Source organism: Rhinoraja longicauda, chromosome 1 (assembly GCF_053455715.1).
Source record: "Rhinoraja longicauda isolate Sanriku21f chromosome 1, sRhiLon1.1, whole genome shotgun sequence".
Lineage (NCBI taxonomy): Eukaryota > Metazoa > Chordata > Chondrichthyes > Rajiformes > Arhynchobatidae > Rhinoraja > Rhinoraja longicauda.
In genome coordinates, this window is record NC_135953.1 from 116,287,406 (window position 1) to 116,314,851 (window position 27,446).

At 39.9% G+C, this 27,446-nt stretch overlaps 1 protein-coding gene across 5 annotated transcripts in view; it reads right to left on the reverse strand.

Annotated features, from left to right (window-relative positions):
- Positions 1-27,446, reverse strand: part of inpp4b (inositol polyphosphate-4-phosphatase type II B) — a 514,249-nt gene that overhangs the window by 54,620 nt on the left and 432,183 nt on the right. For all 5 annotated transcript variants that reach the window (XM_078404977.1, XM_078404995.1, XM_078404967.1 and 2 more), the window contains 5 exons: positions 24,222-24,330; positions 21,849-22,026; positions 10,854-11,060; positions 9,978-10,116; positions 2,809-2,981 (listed from right to left, as the gene is read on the reverse strand). In XM_078404977.1, coding sequence (XP_078261103.1) covers positions 2,809-2,981; positions 9,978-10,116; positions 10,854-11,060; positions 21,849-22,026; positions 24,222-24,330 — 806 coding nt within the window. The remainder of the gene's footprint in view (positions 1-2,808; positions 2,982-9,977; positions 10,117-10,853; positions 11,061-21,848; positions 22,027-24,221; positions 24,331-27,446) is intronic.

The following is a 27,446-nucleotide window of genomic DNA, read 5'->3' on the forward strand; positions in this document are numbered from 1 at the left end:
AGCTACAGGTTTATAAACAGCTGCACTTTATCTGCATTCTCTACCCTATCTCACTCTCCATCAGTACATTCTCTTCCAAACAACTGACCTCACTCCCTTGCTCAATCTATCTGGTGCTTTTTGGCCTCACTGTCCCTTCCTTCCCACTCCACACACCCTCCCGCCGCCACTCTCTCCTCTTTTCACGGGATGTCTCTGAAAAGTAGCTCCATATTAAATTCTGAGATTAGAAGGCATATGCGTTGAATGTATTTAAGTTAAAAGCTAAAATGATTTGGATAAATAGCAAAGAATTGAAATAGATAACTCCAGCTGACGACACATATACAATGGGTCTAAAGGATTCCATCCGTGTTGTAAATTCAATGACTGCTTGTTCCTGCTGCAATCATTGAGAGGTAGGCATTTTCTTTGTACAACAGATGTGTTAGTTCATGCAGAAGACTAGACATGTTCAATGATATTCAATGGGATCCACAGGATCATGGTCATTGCATACACGGCCTGCAGAAGCCACTTGCGAGACCTACTTAAACATTGCTTGAAGGAAACCCACTTCAACAAGGTCAACTTTAAGCAATATGCCTACTTATTGGGATGGCTTTGCCCAGGGATCCCGAGTCCCTGGCATCCCAGAGCATATGAACCATGCGTAATAAGCATTGATCTGCTGGTCTGTTGCTAATCCTTCTTCCAAACTTGCTATCGTGATCTCTCTTCTCAGTCTTTGCCTTGCCCATGACAGCAAACCTTCCAGTCCAATCCTCGCTGTCTAATCTTCATCCTGACTTCCCAATCAGATCCTCTGTCACTCAGAGAACAGTAATTAAGTATATATCTAATTGCTGTTTTAAGAAATTTTGCCGCAAATACTTCTGAAATATATAAGGAAAAGCAATATGAAAGAAAATCTTCTTTGCATAATTATTCTGGAGAATTTCTGGTTCAGAAAATCTTGCACCATATCATTTATTACATTGACCACAGTACTGAGACTGACTCCACCCCCTCCCCCCCCTCTCCAATCTTTACACATCCCCAATCCTTTCCACTCGTCACTTTAATTTCATGTTTCATGTATTTTGTGTTTTTATGACTGTTGGCAGATCAATTTCCCTCCTGGGATAAATAAAGTTCTATTGTATCGTATCTTATCATCATATCGTATTAACGGAGCCAATAACAATAAAGACATTTTATTCAAGTTCCTTGTTTAGATATGTATTACAAAATATTAGGATTCATGGATAGGATATTGTGACAGGATATTTGAGCTTTAAGTTATTAAGTCTATTAATTCTTCTGTAAAGACAAATGATGAATTTCTATGTTAAGATATTATTCAATGTTACCTGCTCCTTTCCCTCACATTTCCATTTTCACAGTGTTCTAACATTATTATAATTTTCAGAACCAGCAATGACAAAAGAACTCTGTATTTATTTATCTACAGTTTACAGGGTTATTACATGGCTCAACTGTATCCCGAGAGAAAAAGGTCAGGGGAGAAATTGTCAATACTTCCTTAAAAATAGAAAATCCAATTGTACCAAATAGTTTTATTTTTCTAAAGACATATATCAGTCAATTTGACATGAGTTTATTCCTTTTGGAATAGAAGAGCAAAATTCCCAAGCATAAATAGAATTTAGAATTATGTATGGCACAGCTTTGCGTTGGGAACAGTTCAACCCCCATGAGATTAATTACTCCATTAAAGGTGCTCCATTACTGGAAGGGCTGGAACATAGTCTAAGCTAAAGTGCTTTCCTTGCCAGTCTACTGTAAGCATGCACTCAATATCCTGGGAACCATTTGCCTCACTCAAGTAGGAAATCTTGAGTTTTACATGGTGGCCTGATATTTCTTATGCTTCAAGGTAACTTATCAGAACAAATTTCCAGGTGGTTCATTGGGTAATTATCACATGTTCTTCCAGCTCATCCATTCAGTATCAGAGCACACTACTCTCTCACAGATGTGTGCTAAATTAGTTTATCTCAGTAGAGTGACTGCAATGATGCGTACTAAATTAGTTTATCTCAGTAGAGTGACTGCAATTGGTTGCCCTAATAATAAGGTAAGTTCTAATCACTTCTTGCAAAAGAAAACTGGCTGCATTTGTGCTCCAAAGACTGAATCAGACTGCAATGATGTTTGCTAGTTAGAAATTCACAAGTTCAGAGCACAGACTTTGGACTTGCTTCAGACAGAAAGGAAGAATAATGGAAGAAGCTATTTAGAAAAAAACTGTACACTGGATATGAATAATTCTCCATCCCTAAATTTCCCCTGAATTGTGGAGTTCGGCAGAGTTCTCTTTTGGAGGAACATTAATGAACCAGTTTTATGATAATTTGGTATTTTCACAATAACTGAAGTTAGATTTTTTTGCCAATGTCTTGATTTATTTAATTATTGTATGATTGGATTCAAAATTGTTCAAACTCCGGATCAATGGTCCAGAACTCCATTTGCCAATATAGGAATTTAATATGTACACTAGTGATTATCAATAAATGGTCATTATGAATGGCAATGGATTAAAATAAAAAGAGTCGCTGGAAGAACTCAGCAGGTCAGACAACATGGAAGGAAATGGAGAGTTAATGTTTCGGGTTGGGACCCTTCATCTGGACTTCATCCTCCAGTGACTCATTTTTTGTTCCAGCATGTGCAGTCTCTTTTGCCTCCATGAGTCTGGATTCCTGCTTAATGTAGCCAAGGATATCATTGCATATAATTTAATCTACACGCATTTCATCTCAGTCATTCCTTTTGTGTCGCATTTGTGAAATATTCACTTACTGCTTGGCTGAATACAATGTCTCGCCTCTGATGCAACGCCAGGGCCTGTGGTATATTGGAACCACAATCTTGAAGAAGAACAAATACCATGGCCTTCTTTGCTCTGTTTATCACTTCATTGACACAATCCTTCAGAGTAACTGCCAGAGGGTACAGTCCTTCATACCAGTTATCTTATAAAACAAATACAATGAAGAAAATTAACAAAGCACAATTTGTATGTAAAAAAGCATTAAAACGGTTATCAGGTTACCCCTGACATCCAGCCACTCTTCAGTTATAGTTTCTACTAGGTCATACGAATATTTATAATGATTTTCATTTAATTGCATTCTTCTCAACTGACCCATTTTAAGATCCCATGGAGAACGTGAGCATTGTAATTTACCAAAATAAATACAGGATACATATAACCTGTATTATGTTAATAACATGCCAATGAAATAACTGGATTGATGTTCAAAACTGAGAGACCTAGACTGAATGGCTTGTAGAACCAGCACTCACGACACTTTAGAACACAGCAATAAGCATTTTCAATCTAATGTGTTACGTCAGATCTTTGCTTGAAGATTTCAAAATTAATGTCACTGATTTGTCCTTTTGCTCTTCCATCACTCTCTCCCCTCACCAGCTAAGACCCTTAATAGAAACTGTCCCAAGCTTGCATTTATAAGCCTTGACTTTGTAGTGTTGGGGGAGACCTGATCAACTCCCAAGTTTTTATTTTAAACCGACTCTCTTCCTCCACTATACCACAACTAACAATGAGAAGAAATTTATCATAATATTTTGTACTGAGAGTTTTGCATTAGTAACCTTCGACTACAGATTCCATCAGGCAAATTCGATTTTCCTCATTCAAATCTAAAAAACTTAAAAAAAAAATATTTTCCCTGTTAAGTCATTGAAATCCACTAATTTATCTGCCTTGAGTTCAATCATTTAAATATATATATTTTTTCTATTATTATCTTTAATATTTGACCCATATCTGCTTCAAGCAGGCCTGGACAAAATCTTCAGGATCGTTGTCCTAGCTTTATCTTCCATAATAGGACTCTTTTTCATTACCTTCTTAAACTATTTTTTCACTTTTTATACCTTTGGAAAAGTCTTTGATCTATCTGTTTAGATTATCTGACCTTTTGTAACCTTCTCTCAGTACTTTTCACATTCCTTTATAAATCCTACATTTACCCTTTCATTTTAAACAGTTTATTTTCAAACTATTTATTAATCCATTGAGCTCTATTTGATGCACCCTGATTTTATTTAATTACAATATGCCTGTTTATTACAGCATCCATGTTGTACTTAAATACTTCCCACAACCAATCATTTGCTATCATTTCACTGATGTTATATTCTACATGTTACTGTTATTCTACATGTTATTCTACATTTCACTGATGTTATATTCTACATGTTAACATATAACATATAAACTACGTTATATTCGGATTTCATGTCACTGTGAATTACTGTGGACTGTATATCTAACTGAAAAATATTACATAGGGGCAAAGTTTAACGGAGATGTGTGGGAAAAATATTATTACACAGAGTGGTGAGTGCCTGGAACAAACTGCTAGGAATAGTTGTGGAGGCAGATATAATAATGATTTTTATGAGGTTTTTAAATGGGCGCGTGAATATGCAGGGAATGAAGGGATTTAAATCCAGGTACCTTCCCCTGCAACCACAGGAGATGCAACACCTGTCACTATACCTCCTCCCTCGACTCTGTTCAGGGACCCTGACTGTCCTTTCAGGTTAGGCAGAGGTTCACTTGCACCTCCTCCAACCACATCTACTGTATCCGTTGTTCAAGGTGAACTCCTGTACATCGATGAGACCAAACGTAGACTGTGCGATCGTTTCGCTGAACACTTTCGCTCAGTCCGCCTAGACCTACCTGATCTCCCGGTTGCCAAACACTTTAATTCCCCTTCCATTCCCACACTGACCTTTCTGTCCTCAGCCTCCTCCATTGTCAGTGTGAGGCTAAATGCAAATTGGAGGAATAGCATCTCATATTTCGCTTAGGCAGCTTACAACCCAATGGTATGAGTGGTGATTTCTACAACTTCAAGTAACCCCTGCATTCCCTCTCTCGCAATCCCTCCCACACGCAAGTCGCACCAGCTTCTCGATCTCACCCAACAAACAGCTAACAATGGGCTGTTTCCTTTATCATCGTTATTTTTTTGCATATCTTTCATTCATTCGTTTTATATCTCTCTAGATCACTGTCCATACATCTTGTTTCCCTTTCCCCCGACTAGTCTGAAGAAGGGTCTCAACCCGAAATGTCACCCATTCCTCTCCAGAGATGCCGCCTGTCCCGCTGAGTTACTCCAGCATTTTGTGTCTATCTTCGATATGAATTATGTTTGGCACATATGCTGCACTTATCTATGTTCCATAAATGTCAGTTATTAATTTTGCTTTTGTTTCAGGATTCTTATCTTTGACACACTTTCCCTTTTTCCCCTCTAATGCTGACGTTGACTACGATGCTCTTGTTATTTCCCAATTATTTGGTTTTTCGGATATTGGTTATTTTCCGCATCTTATTTGCTTCAACTAAATGAAAAAGTCTAAACATTGTCTACAAGGCATTATCAATTTGATTCCCTTGCAATACTTTTATCCCCATCTACCCTATGAGTTTAAATTATCCATGATAATGTTTTCACTAATCTTAAATATCTCCCTGAACCAAATCACCTCTGTAACATCTCCATTGTTTGGGGGCTTACGTTGTAACGTTACTCCAGATTTCTTAAATCTGTGCAAGATGGACTCTATCTTAAAGCAGCTCCCTATCATAATAGCCTTAAATATCAACACTGCACAAATAATTTATTAACAAATGTCTCTTTCCTTCCTATTTCTCATAATTATGTTATAAACAAGATTTTTATCTTCATTCACATACAAGAACTATCTGTATCATCATAGGCCTCAAGTAATGATTAATAGTCTTCATTTCCTACTTTTGTTTTCAAGACCTTTTCCTCGCTAAGAATCCTACTCAGTCATAGAGTAAATTTTTTAAGATCTTTACTTGGCTTTCTGATTTTCTCCTATGACAAGTAGTGACAATACATCTAAATCTTTCATTATATCACAGCCTCTTTCTGTTAAGGTTCTGTTAAGGCTTTACAGTACAATACAAAACAATACAATACAATATATCTTTATTGTCATTGTACAGGGGTACAACGAAATTGGGAATGCGACTTCCACATGATGCAATAAATTAATTAGCTAATCAGCATAAATTTAGACAACCCAGTGAAACAAAATTAGAAACAGTTTTAAAACAGAATAAAGTGTAAATAGGTCTGTGCCAGTTTGCTGTACGATGTGATCATCCGACTCAGCAGGACCGGTTCAGAGCAGCTATGGCCCTGGGGATGAAGCTGTTCCTGAGTCTGGAGGTGTGGGCGTAGAAGGCCTTGTATCGTCTGCCAGATGGTAGAAGTTCGAACAGACTATTGCTGGGGTGTGAGGAGTCTTTGTGGATGCTGGTGGCTCTCCTGAGGCATCGTGTGTTGTAGATGCCCTCCAAGGCTGGTAGCTGTGTTCCGATAATCTTCTGAGCTCTATAGACTACCCGCTGAAGAGCTCTCCTCTCTGCCTCTGTGCAGCTGAGATACCTCACAGGGATGCCATGCGTTAGGATGCTCTCTATGATGCAGCGGTAGAAGGTCATCAGCAGCTGTTGGGGTAGACCAGACATTTTCAGTGTTCTCAGGTAGAACAGTCGTTGCTGCACCTTCTTGACCAGCGCAGCGATGTTAGTGCACCATGTGAGGTCCTCCGAAATGTGAGTGCCCAGAAACTTGAAGCTGAACACTCTCTCCACACTGTCCCCGTTGATAAAGATCGGAGCGCATTCCCCATTATGTGACCTTTGGAATGTTGATGATCAGCTCCTTGGTCTTGGAGGTGTTTAGGGACAGGTTGTTATCAGAGCACCTTGTCCGCCAGGTTCTGCACCTCCGCTCTGTAGTGTATTTCATCATCGTTGGTGATCAGCCCGATCACCGTTGTGTCGTCTGCAAACTTGACAATGGTGTTGGTGTCGAATGCAGTGTGTGTGAATAGGGAGTAGAGCATGGGGCTCAAAACACAGCCCTGTGGTGTGCCGGTACTCAGGGTGATAGTGGAGGACAGGTGCGGGCCCAGTCTCACTACCTGCGGTCGCTCCATCGAGAAATCCAGGATCCAGTCGCATAACGACGAGCTGAGGCCTAGCTGGTGGAGTTTGGTGATGAGCTTGGTGGGGATGACGGTGTTGAAGGCAGAGCTATAGTCTATGAATAGCATCCTCACGTACGTGCCCTGTGTCTCCAGGTGTGAAGAGCCAGAGAGATGGCGTCCTCTGTGAATCTGTTTGCCCTGTATGCAAATTGATGCGAGTCCATTGAGGCAGGGATGCTGGATTTGTTGTGTGAGAGGACCAGCCTTCCAAAGCACTTCATGATTATTGGTTAGGGCGGTAATCGTTCAGGTTGGTGATTTTTGATTTTTTCAGCACCGGCACTATGGTAGCCGACTTCAGGCACTTGAGGACCGTAGCTAGAGATAACCACAGGTTAAAGATCCTGGTGAATACCTCAGCCAGCTGTTCAGCACAGTCCCTAAGTACCCTTCCTTGAACTCCATCCGGACCTGCAGCCTTGCGTGGGTTGACCCTTCGCAGAGTGCGTTGTACTTCCTGTGTGCTCAATGTTAAGACCTGTCCCTCCGCCTTGGCTGGGGTTCTTCCACTCATGGTGGTGTTGCCAGTTTCGAAGCGGGCAAAGAAGGTGTTAAGCTCGTTGGTTAGTGTGATATCGCTGTGGGGGCAGGCAGGGCTGCTCTTGTAGCCAGTGATGTCCCTGACACCCTGCCACATGCTTCTGGTGTCCGTGTTATTGAAGTGGTCTTCCACCCGTTGCCTGTGGGTGTCTTTGGCCCTTTTTATACCTTTGTTCAGGTTTGACCTGGCAACACTGTATGCTGAAGTGTCACCGGATTTAAAGGCATTGCTGCGTGCCCTCAACAGATTCTGTACCTCCTTGTTCATCCATGGTTCATCCAGACCTGATTAAAGTCCCCGGCAACAATGAAGGCACCGTCGGGGTGGGCATCCTGCTGCTTGCTGATGGCCGAGTGCAGCTGTGCTAGCGCTAGGTTCGCATTAGCCTGTGGGGGAATGTATGCGGCCATCATGATGACCACAGTAAACTCCCGAGGCTTTGAATTATGCATTTCAGTTAAGCCTATATCAATTTCCAAAAGTGGGAAATATTTGAAGATCCATGCATTACCAAAGGGAAGTACTTTAATAACTTGAAAATAAAGATAATCTTGTAGATTAAAGCAGATTAATTCCCTTTGATGCAGGAGAAAATTATTCCATTGGCACCTTTTGTACTAGAAATGTGAGCACCCCTCTTTCATTGTGATCCGTAATTACATATTTAACTTCCTATGCTCCTCTTCAATACATTTGGTTACTGGTGCCTAATCCTATGCTTCTTTTTGAAGAACTCTGGCACACATTTGAGAGTTCTTAATGTTTTACAACATTCACTCAGCACCATATTTATGTTCCCTTTTGTTTTAAGTGGGGTATAATTGGAGGAGGTGATAATATCTAGCAGATGGGCAGCCCTTCATTGGGATCATGATATTCTGCTTACAACCCAATCGTATGAACATTGAACTATCTATTTTCAAGTAATGGACCAAAAAAACACTACTCCCTCTTTCATCCCCACTTTTCTCTTTGCCCCACCTGGATGCACACTCAGTTCTCCCACACTCCTGCCCCCCTTTCCGCTTCCATCTATTTCCTTTTCTCCCGCTACATATTTCACGCATCTCTACTTATCTCACAGCCTTTTATCTTTTCATCTCTGGCCTTTGTCCAGCCATTTGCCATTCGAAATCCTTTCATCTGAAACCATCTATCACTTACACAGGGAACTGCAGGTTCTGGTTTGCAAAAAAAGACAACGTACTGGAATAACTCAGCAGATGAGGCAACATCTGTGGAGATCATGGAAAGGCGACGTTTTGAATCTGAAGAAGGGTCCCGACCCGAAATGTCATCTATCCATGTTTTCCACGATGCTGCCTGACTCGCTGAGTTACTCCAGCAATGTCTTTCTTTTCAGACCGATCACTTGCCTGGCTTTGTTTTCCCCTCATCTCTTTTCCAGCTCTCTTGGAATGAGAAGATACAGCATGATTAGCAAGGTAGCAGATGACACCAAAGTGGATGGTATCATAGACTGTGAAGATGGTTATCAAAAATTTCAGAAGGATCTTGATCAGCTGGGCAAATGGAATGGTTAATGGGGTTTAATGCGGATAAGTGAAAGGTATTGCATTTTGGGAAGTCAAACAAGGGCATCACCTTCACAGTGAATGATAGGGCTTGAGGAGTGTGGTGCAGCAGAAGGATCTAGGACTTATAGTTCCCTAAAAGTGGGGTCACAGATAGATAGGGTGGTCAAGAGGCTTTCAGTACATTGGCCTTCATCAGTGACGTTATTGAGTGTAAAAGTTAAGATGTTATCTAACAGTCGTACAACATGTTGATGAGGCAGCATTTGGAGCACTGCGTTCAGTTTTGCAGAGAAGGCTTGTGTGGATGGTGCCAGGCCTTGACAACCTGAGCTACAGGGAGAGGTTGGGATTTTATTCCTTGGAGTGCAGGAGGCTGTGTGCTGATCTTATAGAAGTGTATAAGATCATGAGGGAAATCGTTAGAGTGAATGTACAGTGCTTTACCCAGAGTAAGGGAATCAAGAACCAGATGACAAAGGTTTAGGATGAGAGGGGAAAGATTTAATAGCAACCAAAGAGACATTTTTTCCCACACAGATGGTAGTGGGTATAAGGAACAAGCTGCCAGAGGAGGTCGTTGAGGCAGGTACGATAACATTTAAAAGGCAATTGGACAGGTACATGCATAGGAAAGCTTTAGATGTATATGTATCAAATGAAGGCAGGTAGGGCTAGTATAGTGGAAGCACTTTTGTTGACATTGACAAGTTGGTCTGAAGGGCCTGCTTCTGTGCTGTAAGGTGCTATGGGTCTATATCACTGTGCAGTGTCATTTTATTTGCTTTCTTATGAGTAATAATTGAACTCATACCTACCACATGCCGAAGAGGGGCTTTGGTCAGCCGGCGAGGAGTTTGGCTCACATTCTGGCCTGCTGTCATTTTGTTCAAGCAGTCGATCCACCATTGCGATTATGCAGTTCAAGCTTTTCCCCACATTCACCCACACCCTATCCTGGAAAAAGAAACCAATTATATCCAGAACAAAACACATTTTCTATACCTACATTATAAAATGTTAATTGAATTATTAATTATGAAACATTGTCTTTAAAGCAGGATTGAGATATTAATCATAGTTATCATCTACAAGATGAAGAAAATAACATTTAGGAAGAGTAACAAGGGTGAGATTCTTGGTCTCAATTAGGGAGAGGGTTATGTCTATCTCCAAATGTCAGGATGGAGTATCCTTTCTTTATCTGCCATTTCAATGAAACTGAATTGAATTTCAAAGTAATTTCTACTCCATATCACAAACCATATCATGACTGGCCACAATAACTTTAAAAAAGTCACCATAAAGAAATTTCACACTGGAATCTTTCTATTGCACAATATTTTCTTCATTACTTATTTTCAAAATACAACATTGCCTCTAACACATGCTCGGAGAAAGATTTATTGTATTGACGTTCATGAAAGTAAAATTGATCTTTGTTCATATTTGATAGATATTATATTAAATGCAATAAATGTTTGCCATTAGCAGTTTACATTATTTGAGCTAAAGAAACATTTTTTGGAAATCACAGAAATACTGGTAGTTACTTGATGGCAGCATATGACATACAGGATTGTAGTCTTATGGCCTTCCTCTCATTAGTCCTAAATGAATTGTTAGACAAAATACATAAAGAACTGTAAACATTAGCTAAGTATAATGTAAAAGATCTCTAAAAATTCACTTGCCCAATCGTCCTCATCATATTCAGCGTGGTGCGGTATTGAGTCTTTACTCGACCTACGCTCACTGTTTTCAGACTGTTCCTCAGTGCCTTCGAGATTATTGACAAGGGTGGAGCACTTTTTGTTGACGTAGCTTGGACGAGCCTTATGTAGAGCCAACAAGGCACTTCTCACCAACTGATCTTCAAAAGTGTGTACAAACTGCTCGGTCTGTTAAAATATGCATACATAGACAGATGAATGGATGTAATCTTAAACAAATCTGTCTACTTAAAAGAAACATATGATACATTAATAAATGCAGCTATGAGAATCATAGAAATTGCTTCTATTATAGTTAATTTATGTTTGCCTTTTAGTAATGCTGTTCAGGTATAAACTTGAAGTCCTTTTGCGCATCTACATTCTTTATCAATGTGGCCAAAATTCATGTGCAGATCCAGATAATGAATGTCAGCAGGTTATTCCACAACACAAGGCAATACATGTCTTTTGCACTTGTGTAAACACACACACACTTAGTTCATATTTTTAATGTAAAACTAGTGATTGATTCCATTTCAAGTATGGTAAACATTCATGATGTAATACTGACAATATTAGTTCTTACCCTCTAGTGATATTATGGAAGGCATTAGAAAATATCAGTGTTATTCATAATTTGAAGTTATCAATGAATGTTGGGAATACACATCGCTCCCAACAGAAGTTGTAAAAGTATTCATTATATCAATGAGACTCAAAAATTAAGATTCCAGGGCTGACAATTTTATACTGCAATTCAAGTTGATCTGCGCGACTTCTCAATTAATTGAAAGATTTAGCACCACATTAAAATTTAAAAAATCATATTACTAAGTCCATTCCTATTTAAATTCATACTTAAAGGGCAATATTTTGAAAGCCCTTATACAGAATTGAAGATGCAATCAACCATTAACACAAAAATGTTTGTCTTGTAAATAACAGCTAGAGAAAATAGTAAGCAATTACAAGCAAAGCTAGAAATACTTAGAGATCTGGTGAGTGAGAAACACAAGCTCAGAAATTGATTACATTTCTCTTGGTGTGCAAAACTATTTTTGCATATGGCTCAAGCACCAAATCAACCCCCCCTCAAAAAATTGTGAAATTGATAAAAGCAAGTATGCAATAACATTTAAGATGGTTTTCACTTTGAAGGGCGCATTAATTTGTGATCTGCACGGGTCCCAATGGGAGAAATATCTGTTATCCAGTTTGTGCCACTTTACATAGAGAAATCGTCATCATCCTCTGATGCACAATCCCTGTGACAGCCAGACAGCAGTAGCACGCAGGCTGCTGTTGGGGAGACGGTGGCTTTAGGTGAGAGGGTCTTTACAATTGTGTGCAGCTGTTTGTCTTCCCCCAATGATCGCCACCCTCGGGGAGTTGCCCGACAAACCTGTATCTGTACTTGTGTTTCTTGCAACATGACCACTGAGCCAAACAGAGCATTTCCTCATTAGTTACATTCTCCAAAAAAGAATATTGGTTGGTTTTCTCACAGGCTTTCTCACTTTGGAATGTATGCAAACTGCCTCCAGGGAGATTTGAAGTTGCTGAAGTTTTTCCAACAGCAGGGATTCTTAAATATTCTGCCTGTGGTTTGCCCTTTATTTTTTGTACCTGTTAAACAGCAGTTATTTTCTGAACCTAGGATGCAATTTATGTTGGTGGGCCGGTATGAGCAACACATGATTACTAACTTCAATCGGTGCGCGTTTGCGATTGGGAAGACACTGCGACACATTAAAATGGATCATGGCCTTAAAGCAGTAGTCCAACTTTATAACTCATGTGATTTATCTGGAAATTATCCTAATACAATTTACTTTTCATAAAACAATCTTGCATTGAGTAGCACTAAAACAAACGCATTACCTTTTGTAAACACGTGTACTAATAACATGGGCTAAAATCAATTTTGGGGACTTTCTGCAGTGATCCATACTAATCATCATCCTTTTAATTTCCTCCTTCAGAAACACAGCACAAAAATCTATATTACAACCATGAATCATTTCTGGCACATATCATTCATTGGTAACCTATAATTATAAAGTCTGCTGTACATCTCACCGCTAGATTGCAGTAGGAAGCAGAAACTGACTTTACCACAATTTTCTCATCAAAAATACAATTTCAGACTATCATCAACCACTGATAACTTGTCCCGTTCATGTTTGGCCAAAGACATACGGGACAAAGACCCATAATGTTTGGGACAAAGACCCATCATTAATTTATTTGCCTCTGTACACCACAATTTGAGATTTGTAATAGAAGAAATAACATGTGGTTAAAGTGCACATTGTCAGATTTTATTAAAGGGTATTTTTATACATTTTGGTTTCCCCATGTAGAAATTACAGCTGTGTTTATACATAGTCCCCCCATTTCAGGGCACCATAATGGTTGGGACACATGGCTTCACAGGTGTTTGTAATTGCTCAGGTGTGTTTAATTGTCTCCTTATTGCGGTTATAAGAGAGCTCTCAGCACCTAATCTTTCCTCCAGCCTTTCCATCACCTTTGGAAACTTTTATTGCTGTTTATCAACATGAGGACCAAAGTTGAGCCAATGAAAGTCAAAGAAGCCATTATGAGACTGAGAAACAGGAATAAAACTGTTAGAGATACCAGCCAAACCTTAGGCTTACCAAAATCAACTGTTTGGAACATCATGAATAAGAAAGATTACTAATCGCAAAGGGACTGGCAGGCCAAGGAAGACCTCCACAGCTGATGACAGAAGAATTCTCTCTATAATAAAGAAAAATTCCCAAACACCTGTCCGACAGATCAGAAACACTCTTCAGGAATCAGGTGTGGATTTGTCAATGACCACTGTCCGCAGGAGACGTCATGTACAGAAATAGAGGCTACACTGCAAGATGCAAACCACTGGTTAGCCGCAAAAATAGGATGGCCAGGTTGCAGTTTGCCAAGAAGTACTTAAAAGAACAACCACAGTTCTGGAAAAAGGTCTTGTGGACAGATGAGATGAAGATTAACTTATATCAGAGTGATGGCAAGAGCAAAGTATGGAGGAGAGAAGGAACTGCCCAAGATCCAAAGAATACCACCTCATCTGTGAAAAATGGTGGTGGGGGTGTTATGGCCTGGGCATGTATGGCTGCTGAAGGTACAGGCTCGCTTATATTCAATGATGATACAACTGCTGATGGTAGTAGCATAATGAATTCTGAAGTGTATAGACACATCCTATCTGCTCAAGTTCAAACAAATGCCTCAAAACTCATTGGCCGGCGGTTCATTCTACAGCAAGACAATGATCCCAAACATACTACTAAAGCAACAAAGGAGTTTTTCAAAGATAAAAATGTTCAATTCTTGAGTGGTCAAGTTAATCACCTGATCTGAACCCAATTGAGCATGCCTTTTATATGCTGAAAAGAAAACTGAAGGGGACGAGCCCCCAAAACAAGCATAAGCTGAAGATGGCTGCAATACAGGCCTGGCAGAGCATCACCAGAGAAGACACCCAGCAACTGGTGATGTCCATGAACCGCAGACTTCAAGCAGTCATTGCAAGCAAAGGATATGCAACAAAATACTAAGCATGACTACTTTCATTTACATTACATTGCTGTGTCCCAAACATTATGGTGCCCTGAAATGGGGGGACTATGTATAAACACTGTTGTAATTTCTACATAGTGAAACCAAAATGTATAAAAATGGCCTTTATTAAAATCTGACAATGTGCACTTTAACCAACTGTGGTTTTTTTCTATTACAAATCTCAAATTGTGGTGTACAGAGGCAAATAAATAAATGATGGGTCTTTGCCCCAAACATTATGGAGGGTACTGTAACTCTATAAATGTTTTCTGCTTTCAAGAGTTGTTTCTAGTGTCAAAGGCAAGCTGTAGCTGATGCTGACTTCAAGGTTTCTGCACAAACCAGTTATATTGGTACCCGAGTCAATTGGTGAGCATTCCCCAAGGAAATATCTATCACAAGATAAGTTCATAAGTTCGGTCATCGGAGCGGAATTCGACCCATCGAGCCTACTCTGCCATTTAATCATGGCTGATCTACCTTTCCCTCTCAACCCCATTCTACTGCCTTCTCCTCATAAACCTTGACAACCTTACTAATCAAGAATCTGTCAATCTCTGCCTTAAAAATATAAAATGATGGTCTCCACAGCTTCTGTGGCAACGTATTCCACAGAATCACCACCCTCAGAATAAAAGAAATTCCATTCTAAGGGTATGTTCTCTTACTCTTAAAGCCATGTCCTCTGGTGCTAGACTCTCCCACTAGTGGAAACATGATTAGGATAGTGAGTATTGCCTTGCAGATTCGGGGAAGCTGCTGAAAGAGGGAGCTGCAGGCTATTTCTGCCTAGTCTTTTAGGATCCTGTGTCTTAGCTAAACCTCAATGTGGAACAGTGACCAACATGACCAACACTTAAATAACTATTTGGTCCCTATAATGGCCACATCGTTCAAACTCAAAGTAAGGAATGGACAACATTTCCAGTGACTGTCAAGTGATAGATGTTACCAAAATTCCTTCTTCAAAGACCTTGAACTGCATTTAAGTATTTCTAGTCAGAGATCATCAGACCTCCGCAGTGAGCAGCTTTAAGGGGTCTGCAGATTTCCGTGAGCTGTTAGGTTCCACAGGTCTGCATGTTTGTCACCGTGAAGGTGCTCAATTTCAGTTCACTCCATTACACAAACTGGAAGGTTTTTCACTACTCAAAGTCTAACTGGAGTATGACTGTAGACAAAAAGGCATAAGACCATAGGTAGGCAATGAATGCCATATTGTGACAGAAAATCTGATGGAGCTGACAATTAACAAGCTCATAGTCTGGCTTGGTGTAAGATGCCTAGGATACTTAACAGATATCATGTCAAAATTTCTGGTAATCTCTGCATACGGCATAACTTTGCCCTCAGGAGAAAAGCTCATTACCAACTAGTTATGCAGTGAGCAGCCAGAAACCAGACAATAACAGGAAGAGGAGGGGAGAGACAATCTATACAACCCTTTCTGCCTGGACTGTTGGTAAAGAACTCATAATGTGTAGTGCCAATATCTACGAGTGCATTTCCCTGATCAGTCTCACTGAAGGAAGTTGGCTATTCCTGTCCTCGTTAGCACAGGGCATATTGGTAGAATTGTTGTGTATATTCATTGGAATTAAAATTATTCAATTATTCAGGATATCAGCTGTACACATCCCTTTTATTTCCATAATGAGAGTAAGTCTACAGAGATAGAAATAAAGAAATTGTATAAAGTTGGCAAAAATATGCTCTACTGCAAAGTATCAATGGCAGTAATAGTGTTGCTTCCCTTGAAGTGAGAAAATCGGCACCCATTGTGACAATAACACAACCTAGCTCGGGCCCATGTATTCTAACTAGTTGGGATTAGATCGCAGTTCAAAACATTTATAAATGAGGTTCCATTTCTAGCCCCAGGGCAAACACTATCAATGAATACTTGTCATTTATTAACAATCCAGTGTGTCAGATCTTATCCTGCACATAATTCTACCATGCTGCCCCACTGAAGCAAAATAAATCAGCAAAATTCAGAAATAAAGAGTCTTTTCTCTGTTAATTTTCCTTAGCAATTTTTAATTCAAATGAATACACGCAACAATTCTACCAACATGTCCTATGCTAACTAGGACAGGAATAACCAACTTCCTTCTGTAAAGGATATTTATACGATGTTCCTGCAGGCCAACTGAGATAAGAAGCTGTTATTTATTTTTTGTAACTCCCTGCAAAGCATGAAGCACAAAAACAGGAGGATATCATTCCACTCCCAACAATTCCACCAGTTCCACTTTTAAAAAAGGCACTTGGAGATATATTAGAGACTTTGCCACTGATCTCCCCCCCGGTGTATTAGGTTATTATTATTAAGTGTATCGAGAAATAGTGAAAAACATCATTTTGCCTGCTATCCAGTAAATCATCCATACATGATTACAATCAAACCATGCAGATTATAGTGTTACAGCTAAAGTGCGGATAAAAGAAAGAATGCAAGGGATGGAATAAGGTGGAAACTTCAGGAAATTTGTAATCCTAGTAAGTTTGCACATCTATGTTTTTAAACTTCTTCAAAGTAGACATACCTTAAGGAGATTTTGCAGTGGGGCAGACGAAATGTGTAGGAAGGAATGGCAGATGCTGGTTTAAACTGAAGAAAGACACAAAGTGCTGGAGTAACTCAACAGGCCAGGCACGATCTCTGGAGAGAAGGAATGGATGACGTTTCAGGTCGTCTGCTCCACAGCAAAATCTCCTCAAGGTATGATTACTTTGAAGAAGTGCTCCTTCTCTCTCCAATGAGAGTTCTGCAACATCCTCTCTCGCTGGTCCCCCTCTGTGATGCCTCCTGCTCTCCGAATACTTTTTTGCATATCTTTCATTCATTGTTCTTTATTTCTCTACATCACCGTCTATATCTCTCGTTTGCCTTAGACACAAAAAGTTTGAATAACCCAGCGTGTCAGACCGCATCTCTGGAGAAAAGGAATAGGTGACATTTCGGGTCGAGACCCTTCTTCTGAAGATGCTGTCTGACCCGCTGAGTTACTCAAGCTTTTTGTGTCTAAAAGATCAGTGGTATCTGTATGTTTAGCAAGCAAAGGGTCAAATGGGCTACTCCTTCTCTTTATGTTGCTGTGCTTTTTTTAACCAAGACTTGAAGATATATTATGGGTCTACACAAATATTAGATATGATAGTAGTGTAGATAACGTACAATACTAATTATTTATTACTTATCAGTATTCAATATCTTGTGATTCTGATTTGGTCACGAAAAACAATAACTTATTTAATGTCTCGATAAATTCAGTGACTCAATGTAAACAGTATTGTTCACCATTTAAAGCTTGTGAAATTGAAGTTAAAATCAAGAAAGGTTGTCGCAAATTTCAAAAGTGGCTTAATATTGAGCAGTGGGGATAAGAAAGAAGTAAAAATAAGGGTGGAACAGATGCTAAACAAAGTAGCAAGAACAACAATTAAATGAAGGGAAAATTACAGTAAAGGAAGAGATGACAAATTTAAAATATAATCAATGTGGATGGATGTAACTTATGTTACAGTTGTACAAGATATTGTTGATGTTGCATTTAGAGTATTGTGTTCAGTTTGCTCACCCTGCTATAGGAAGGATGTTAGTAAACTGGAAAGAATGTAGAGAAGAGTTACAAGGATGTTGCCTGGACTCGAGGGACTATAGGGAGAGTTTGGGTAGGCTGGGACTTTATTCATTGGAGGAGGGAGGCTAAGGGGTGATCTTATAGAGGTGTATAAAATCATGAGAGGAATTGATTGGTGAATGCAGAGTATTTTATCCAGAGCAGGGGAATCAAGAACCAAAGGACATAGATTTGAAGTGAGAGGAGAAAGATTTAAGAGGAACCCGAGGGGTAACATTTTCACTCAATAACTCAGATACAATAACAAGATTTAAAAGATAGGAAAGATTTAGATGGACATGGACAAAGTGACTACGTTTGATGGGGCACCTTAGTCGGCATGGATAAGTTGGGGTTAAGAGCCCCTTTCATTGCTGTATGATTCTATAAGTGAAAAGGACCAAAAAAGAGTTAACCCATTCAATAGCTATTACTTAAAGTACTAACCATTAAGGATAACGACCTGCAACAGAAATAAGCAAAGTGGATTTGTCAATTCTGACATCAACAAATCAAAAGGAAATTTTAAAAAACTGCAGACGCTAGAATCATGAACAAAACACAAAGTGCTGGAGTAACTCAGTGGGTCAGGCAGCATCTGTAGAGGGAATGGACAGATGATGTTTGGGGTTGGGATCCTTTTTCCAGACAGGAGTAGGGGGGAAGAAAGCTGGAAAAGAGAAGTGAAGCTATGACAAAGCATATCTTTTTGATTTGTCTTTCCAGGTGAGACAAAGATTCACCTGCACCTCCTCCAACCTCATCTATTGCATCCGCTGCTCTAGATGTCAACTTATTTACATCGGCGAAACCAAGCGCAGGCTCGGCGATCGCTTCGCTGAACACCTGCGCTCGGTCCGCATTAACCAAACTGATCTCCCGGTGGCCGAGCACTTCAACTCCCCCTCCCATTCCCAGTCTGACCTTTCTGTCATGGGCCTCCTCCAGTGCCATAGTGAGGCCCACCGGAAATTGGAGGAACAGCACCCCATATTTCGCCTGGGCAGTTTGCAGCCTAGTGGTATGAACATTGACTTCTCCAACTTTAGATAGTTCCTCTGTCCCTCCCGTCCCCTCCTCCTTCCCAGATCTCCCTCTATCTTCCTGTCTCCACCTATATCCTTCCTTTGTCCCGCCCCCCTGACATCAGTCTGAAGAAGGGTCTCGACCCGAAACGTCACCCATTCCTTCTCTCCCGAGTTGCTGCCTGACCTGCTGAGTTACTCCAGCATTTTGTGAATAAATACCTTCGATTTGTATCAGCATCTGCAGTTAATAATAATAATAATATTCATTTATTGTCATTGCAACGAGTACAACGAAATTAAAAAATAGCCAATCCTGACGGTGCGTACAAACATATATGCAATAAATGCAAAAACAAATAAATACATAAATACAATTAAATACAATTATATTAAGTACAAGATTTTTTAACGGTGTTGCCTAGTGCAAAGGTAGTGTTCAGTTCTCGTATGGCCCTGGGGTAAAAACTGTTCTTAAGTCTGTTTGTTCGGGATTTGATCGACCTGAAACGTCGACCAGAGGGCAGATGAACAAACAGACGGTGGCCGGGGTGGGATGGATCTTTTATTATTTTGCCTGCTCTACTGAGGCAGCGTAGGCTGAACAGGTGCTCCAGGGAGGGCAGTGAGCAGCCGATGATCTTCTGGGCCGTCGTGATGACCCTCTGAAGGGCCTTCCTGTCCTTTTCTGAGCAGCTGGCATACCATGTGGTTATACAGTATGCCAGCACACTCTCGATGGAGCAGCGATAGAAGGACAACATGAGCTTCTCCTGCAGGTTGGTTTTCCTGAGGATCCTCAGGAAGTGGAGTCTCTGCTGTGCCTTCTTTACTGTGGTGATGGTGTTGGTAGACCAGGTAAGATCCTCTGCGATGTGCGTACCCAGGAACCTGAAAGCTGGTACCCTTTCCACACAGACCCCATTGATGTAGAGTGGGTCGTAATCTACACTGGTTTTTCTAAAGTCAATTATAAGTTCCTTTGTTTTGGAGGAGTTCAGGACCAGATTGTTCACTGAACACCATGCTGCCAGCCTTTGGATTTCATCCCTATAGGCTGTCTCATCTCCTTCTGAGATGAGTCCAACCACAGTCGTGTCATCCGCGAACTTGATGATGGTGTTGGTGGGATGGGTGGGGGCGCAGTCGTGAGTGTAGAGGGAGTAAAGGATGGGGCTCAACACACAGCCCTGTGGTGAGCCGGTGCTCAGTGTAATGGTGGAGGAGAGGTGAGGGCCTATTTTGACGGTCTGGGGGCGGTTGGTCAGGAAGTCCTTGATCCATTGGCAGATGGTTTGGGAAAATCCAAGGTCGGAATGTTTGGTGACCAGTCTGCTCGGGATGACCGTGTTAAAGGCAGAGCTGAAGTCGAGGAAGAGCATCCTCACATAGCTCCCCTGGTGTTCAAGGTGGGTCAGTGCAGTGTGAAGAGCAGTGTCGATGGCATCCCCTGTAGACCTATTTGCTCTGTAGGCAAACTGGTGTGGGTCGAAGGTGGGTGGGAGGCTGGCTTTGATGTGCTGCAGGACCAGTCTCTCGAAGCACTTTGTGATGACCGGTGTGAGTGCTACCGGACGGTAGTCGTTAAGACTGCTGATGACAGACTTTTTCGGCAGTGGGATGATTGTGGCGGACTTCAGGCAGGGAGGGATGGTGGATTTTAAAAGGGACAGGTTGAAGATTTTTGTGAAGACCTCAGATAATTGGTCTGCACATTCCCTCAGCACTCTGCCCGTCACACCATCGGGGCCTGCAGCTTTCCTGGGATTCACTGCTCTGAGCACGCGCTTAACATCATACTCCTGCACAGTGAAGGTGTTGCTGTCAGGTGCTGGAGAGGGTGTTATGTCTGCCACTGTAGCTTTCACCTCGAAACGAGCAAAGAAACAGTTAAGTTCCTCTGCCAGCGAGGCGTCGCCGTCGGCAGTCGTGCGGTTGCTGGTCTTGTAGTTGGTGATGTGCTGGATGCCTTGCCATACCCGCCGTGGGTCATTGTTGGAAAAGTGGTCTTCTTATATGACAAAGCATAGCAAGCAAAAAGTGGATATAGGCCAGGAGGGGTGATTGGCAGATGGGCGAAGTAAGTGACGGGCTAGAGATGAAAAGGATGTCACATAAGAGAAGAGGAGGAGTGAAATATAAAACTGGTGGGAGTGATATGGGTAGAAGGGAACAGACAGAATTTGCGGTGGGGGTTAATACTTGAAATCAGTGGTGAACCTGTATTGAATCCAGAAGGTTGCAACATGCCCAGATGGGATTTGGGCTGTTGTTCCTCAAACTTGCATTCTGTCTCATTGTAACATTGTAGGAAACGATAGGCTGATAGATCAGAGTGCAAGTGAGATAGAGAACTAAAGAGGCAGGTAGCAGGAGCCCGAGGTTGCCACTGTGGACTGAATGTAGGTGCTCCACAAACTAATTACCCAAACCCAATCTGCATTTGGTTTCACCAATAAAGAGGAGACTAAATTGTGCACACCAAATCGCTTGGAAGAAGTGCAAATGAATCACTGCTTCACCTGGAGTGACTGTTCCTGGATTGAGATCATAATACACCTAAATCTGAGAAATACTGATGGACATGTTTACCATCTTCATAACCAAATTATCCATTCATTTCTGCAATACTTAGCTGAAAGCATTAACTGAAGATTAAGATGGAAGATAATATGTATGAGAACAAACAGCATCACAAAAATCAAAGTTCATTTTGAACAAATGGTCTGAATTCTTACTATTTCACTGAGTGTTTTCAATGAATCTTTGAGGCTGTCACTGGAGTGGTGTCTTGCTGCAGCAAGAAGAAGATCTGTGTTGCTCAATATACGAGGGTGAAGCTTATAAATGTTGGTTATAACTTCTTTTGCTTTGGTCGTGTCTTCAGGCGAATAGTAAATATATTGGTACGCTGAACTAGAAAAGAAGAACAAATATATTGTTGCCTGCCAACAGAAATAAATCTTCTCACACAAGAAACTAGCAATACTTTGGAAAGAAGTCTATTAAATAATAATTGAAAAAATATCATAACACTTCTTTTGCCTCCTTTTTTAATGTTTCAAATAAGAAATGCTCATGTTCTGCCAAATATGAAAGGTTTATGTTTATGCAGATCTGCCAATTTATTTGTAGCATGTGAAATGCACAATAAAGGTCTATTACCCAAAAGGGAATTCCATGTGATCTATTTTGATAATACATCTTTGATACTAAGGTTTACTTATTAATGCAACAAAGCCCTAAAAAGTTTCACCAGCGATAAAGCAAACATTGTGCTTCAAATAATGATCCACCCCTACTTCCTTTCAAATGGAAAAGGAGGTAATTTCAGTTCATCAAGTCACTGCAATTCCATTCCTTACTGACTGCAAGATGGATAAGAAAGGCTGGCTGAGTTGAACACAATCAAATTAATTGTCAGAATAATTCTAATGCCTGAAACCTCACCATAGACGCAACATTGAATTTCATGGAAACGCTAACAAGAAAAATACTTACTAATTTTGTTTGAAAACCAATTAAGTTTTGTTCTTTTCCCTGTAAATATATATTTTTTTAACCTGGAAAACAAACTCTTTGACGCCAAAAAATAACATTTCAGAGTACCTCACATTTTAATTCTTGGAGATTAAAAAAATAATATAACTTAATTTAATAAATAATTTAAACCCCATCTTTGTTCCCCATTTATCTTCTGTGCAGGATTTAAAATTCAACTAACTACCATTACTGGGACTTCATTGTTCAGAATATTTTTTGAGCCTAAATTCACTGGTTGTGAAAGGCCAAGTTATTTTTTTTCCAGAGAAAACAACAATTGGAGGAAGATAGCATACAGGCTTTTGAAATTATATAAGGTCATAAGTGATAAGAGCAGAATTAGGCAATTCAGCCCATCAAGTCTACTCTGCCATTAAATCATGGCTGATCTATTTTTCCTTCCTAACCCCATTCTCCTGCCTTCTCCCCATAACACATGACACCCATACTAATCAAACTGTTTGATGCCAAAAATTAATATTTAAGTACCTCACATTTTAATTCTTGGAGATTAAAAATTAGGTGCAAATGAATAATATCTTATCAATAAACTTTATAGAAGAGGACTAAGTGCAAAATTTATGAGCCTTGATTAACATTGAAGATTAATAAAAACAATATTTTGTGAGATGGTGGACATATGAAATAAACTTTTCAGAAATTTGCAGACCAGCAGAAAGGCAAACCCACAGGTTGTCTGTGGATTCCCCATCAATGCAACAGCCTTGCTATTTTTCTTTTTCTTTGCGTTTCTTATTGAAATTAGAGTTTCAAGCAAGTTGCATCAAACTGCTGCAAAGAAGAATTAAAGCATCCAGCATCAACCTAAGCTTGGACAAAATTGCACCTATTATCCTTACAAAGTCTTCTCCATTACCAACTAGGATTTTGTGACAAATTTGAGAGAAATTTAAAGATTAGGCATCACACTTTAATAAGGGGTAGCTAATACTGAAATGAGCAGATTTTTTTTCACTCCTTTGGTGCCAAATCTATAGAATTCACTGCATCAACAGACTGTGTAGACTCAGTCATTAATTTCATTCAAAAAACAGGATTTATGGATTTCTGAATATTAGCAGAATTAAAGAATATAATTATAGGTAACAAATCATCTTGAGGTAGAAGATCAGCCATCATCTTCAAGGGATGAATGGTCCTGCTTCATTCTCATGTGATCTAATCCCAAAGCTATTTCTTGGTCAGCAACCTGCGATACTTTTGAAAGTCAAATATCTTGACCCGAAATGTCACCCATTCCTTCTCTCCAGAGATGCTGCCTGAGTTACTCCAGTATTTTGTGTCTATCTATAATAGCACATATGCTGATTCAGTCACTGCAACAAGAAGACTTCTCCACTATCCATCAATAAATTGTTCACACCTGAATAAATTGAAAACATTCACTCAGCAGATTGAACTTGGTGACATGATAAGATATACTGGAGAAAGCTAAAATCTTTTAAAGAAACCAAGTAATTCGATTTAGTTCATCATATTAATCCAGTCAAAGCAGAAGCCAACTGAATATTTTAGTTTAGTTGTTAAGCAGTTTCTTGTTAACTTACTTTCTCTTTTCTCCCTCAAATCTGTACAGTTGCCTGCGAAGACCTCCATTTCGAAACCCCCGAATGTGCGCGGCAGGAGCTCCGATCGTAACCACATCATACACACCATCTAATAAAGAGCAAATACAACAGACAACCCCAACTTACAACTCTTCAATGAAAGCATTGAAAGAAAAAACATTGTTTCACTCATAGACTCTATGGGTCTGAACACAACGACGAATTTGTCATTTCGGAAAACAACAGTTTTGAAAAAGTTAGACCAATGCACAAAAATCAGCACATTCCCTTACAAAGCAAAAATACAAAATGGAAAAATAAAATATTCAAAAAAAATGTAGGTGGCTAGTTTGCTATGAAATGTTAAAACAAAGGCCCAAAAGGATCCAAGTTCAAGGTTCAGTAAATGCAGATCCATTTTTATAAGCAGGGGTAAAAATACGGAAACCACCCATGTTCTCGGTGCACTTGGGCTACAGATTACACTTAGACAGTGTCAAACTTTCCAAAGCACTTCAACAAAGAACTACAAAACAGATCATGTAAGAAGGTACAAATTTTAAGGAGTGTCATAACGGAATGAGAGGTAGAATGACAGATAAATGTAGTAAAGATACTGCAAAACTTAGCCATTAGCAATGATTGTAACAATTAAAATCAGAGTTGAGTTAAGACTAGAATAGGAAGCACAGCAGAGATCTTGGAAGCTGTAGAACTGGAGCAGAGCACAGAGAAAGGGACAGGTGAGACAATTAAAGTATTTCAAAATGAGGGTGAGAACTTTAAAACTGTGGGTCAATGTGGATCAGCAATCATGGGTGAGTGGGACATGATGCGAATGGGAAGCTCAGAGTGCACAGGAGCAACCAAGTCAAGCAGATATGAAAGGAGAGTCGCAGCAGTCATGAAGAGAAATAGAAATGGAATCAAGCAGTGAACAGATGTGTAAATAGCTGCTCCTAGTAATACTGCTGATATACAGTCTGAAGACCAGGGTCAATTACAGTATCAAAGCTGCAATTTGTCTGGTTCGGTTTCAGACAGATAATATCTGTGGCTGGAGAATAAAATTGAGAAAGATTGCAGAATTAGCAATAATTTGCCACTATCCTGTAATCAATTTGAAACAATGTGGATTGTCCCTTAAATAACCCATGAAGAATCACAGCTCTGGCTCATTTATAAATTGTTAATTGATAAAAGTAACAGTGAACATGCAGTTTCAAAGGAAGAATAATCCATGCAAGATCTGTGCCTTCAGAAAAGACACATATGGAAGATTAAATAATTTTCAATTACAAAAGTAAAAATCCAATTATCCGCTATTCAATTATTCAAAGTCCCAATGGTTTGGCATCTGACTCACAGGGATTGCAGATTCTGAGGAAACTCACAAAATGCTGGAGTACCTCAGCAGGTCAGGAAGCATACTTCGAGTACATTAATTGGTAATGTATCTGGTCAAGATCCCTCTTCAGACTCTAATCTCCCTTTTTACTTACGATGCCATCGGTTTCCACACTCCCTTTAAACTCACCTGGTTCTGTTCACTAAAACTCTCTTGAAACTTACCCAGTTCTGTTTTCCAAATTCCTTCAAAACTTACCCGATTTTGTTTCACAAACCCCCTTGAGACCTATGGGGCCAGCTTTCCCATGTTTCCTTTGATTTACCAGAACATATACTATTCTAATGTGTGACATCTTGAAGTAGAGTAAATTCAAATGTTCTGGAATGTTACCAGAATAACATCTGATAGTCTGGGAAATGTACTCATCTTGCATCACCAATTCCATGAGAATGCAGGATTAATGGAGCTTTATTATAGTTTGATTTGCTGTCGAATTTTATTCTAGAATTGTAAGAAAGCAATTGAAATGAAGCCAATGTTTAAGTTCCACACACCTTCCTTTCATATTCTATTTCTTTTTCAAATGTTTTATTCAATTTATTCCTTTATGCTTTTCTAAGATCAATTAAATGACTAGTCAATGGAAATCCTCATCTATATATGGCCTCCTACGGCAGGATTTTGAGCCCCTCTATCTAATTTCCATTAATATTTTGCTTCGTTTTACCAATATCCTATTATTTTATATATCCTGTTGAATATGTGTTATTGGACCATTTTACAAACCATGTTCCAATATTTTATTTTCCTACCACCATTTTTATAACATGATTAAAACTGCACATAATGTGACATCGTCAACATCCTGTGTGGATTCTATGCTTTTGCATCTGTACTCCCCATAACCGAAAAAAGATTTCCGCAGTATGTGCAGTTTTAATCATGTTATAAAAATGGTGGTAGGAAAATAAAAATATTGGGACATGGTTTGTAAAATGGTCCAATAACTCATATTCAACAGGATATCTGAAATAATAGGATATTGGTAAAACGAAGCAAAATATTAATGGAAATTCCATCGACAATCCTGAATTTAAAGGTATGTTCTATAAACTTGCAAGTGACTTCACTCCATGAAAATATGGCACCTTTTCATTCTACATTTCTTTTCCAAAAATGTTTGGCTAGACATTTATATAACTTAAACTGCACATTCCTGCCTGGTCTTAAAACCTGCAATCTCATAAGGTCATAAGTGATAGGAGCAGAATTAGGCCATTCAGCCCATCACGTCTACTCCGCCATTCAATCATGGTTGATCTAACTCTCCCTCCTAGCCCCATTCTCCTGCCTTTTCCCCGTAATCCCTGACACCCATACTAATCTCTTTCATTCTCCTCCTGCATTTAAAAACAAACTGCATGAGAAACTCAGTGCGTCAGACACCATCTGTGGAGGGAAATTGAGAGTTGACATTTTTGGTCAAGACCTTTCCTTGGGACTGAAAGAATGGAAGACAGTTAGGCAGGATAAAGAGGCAAGGGAGGTGGGGACAAGAGCTGGCATGCAATAGGTGGATTCAGGTGAGGAGGGGTAGATTGGCTAATGGAGTCAGATGGCAGAGAGAGGGGTGAAGATGCTGACAGAGGCTGGAATGTGATTGCTTGGGCTGATAAGCGGCTGCAGAAAATGGAATCTGATGGGAAAATAAGATGGAATATGGGACCAAATAAAGGAGGCAATGTGAGCAGATGGGGAACGGGTCTCATAGGATGAGTGCTTTGGTGATGAGCAGGTGGATTGGGCGAAGTAATTGGCCGAGAGGAGGCAGGATGTTTGTGGAGAAAAAGGTTACTTGTGAGAGTATCTGGGTG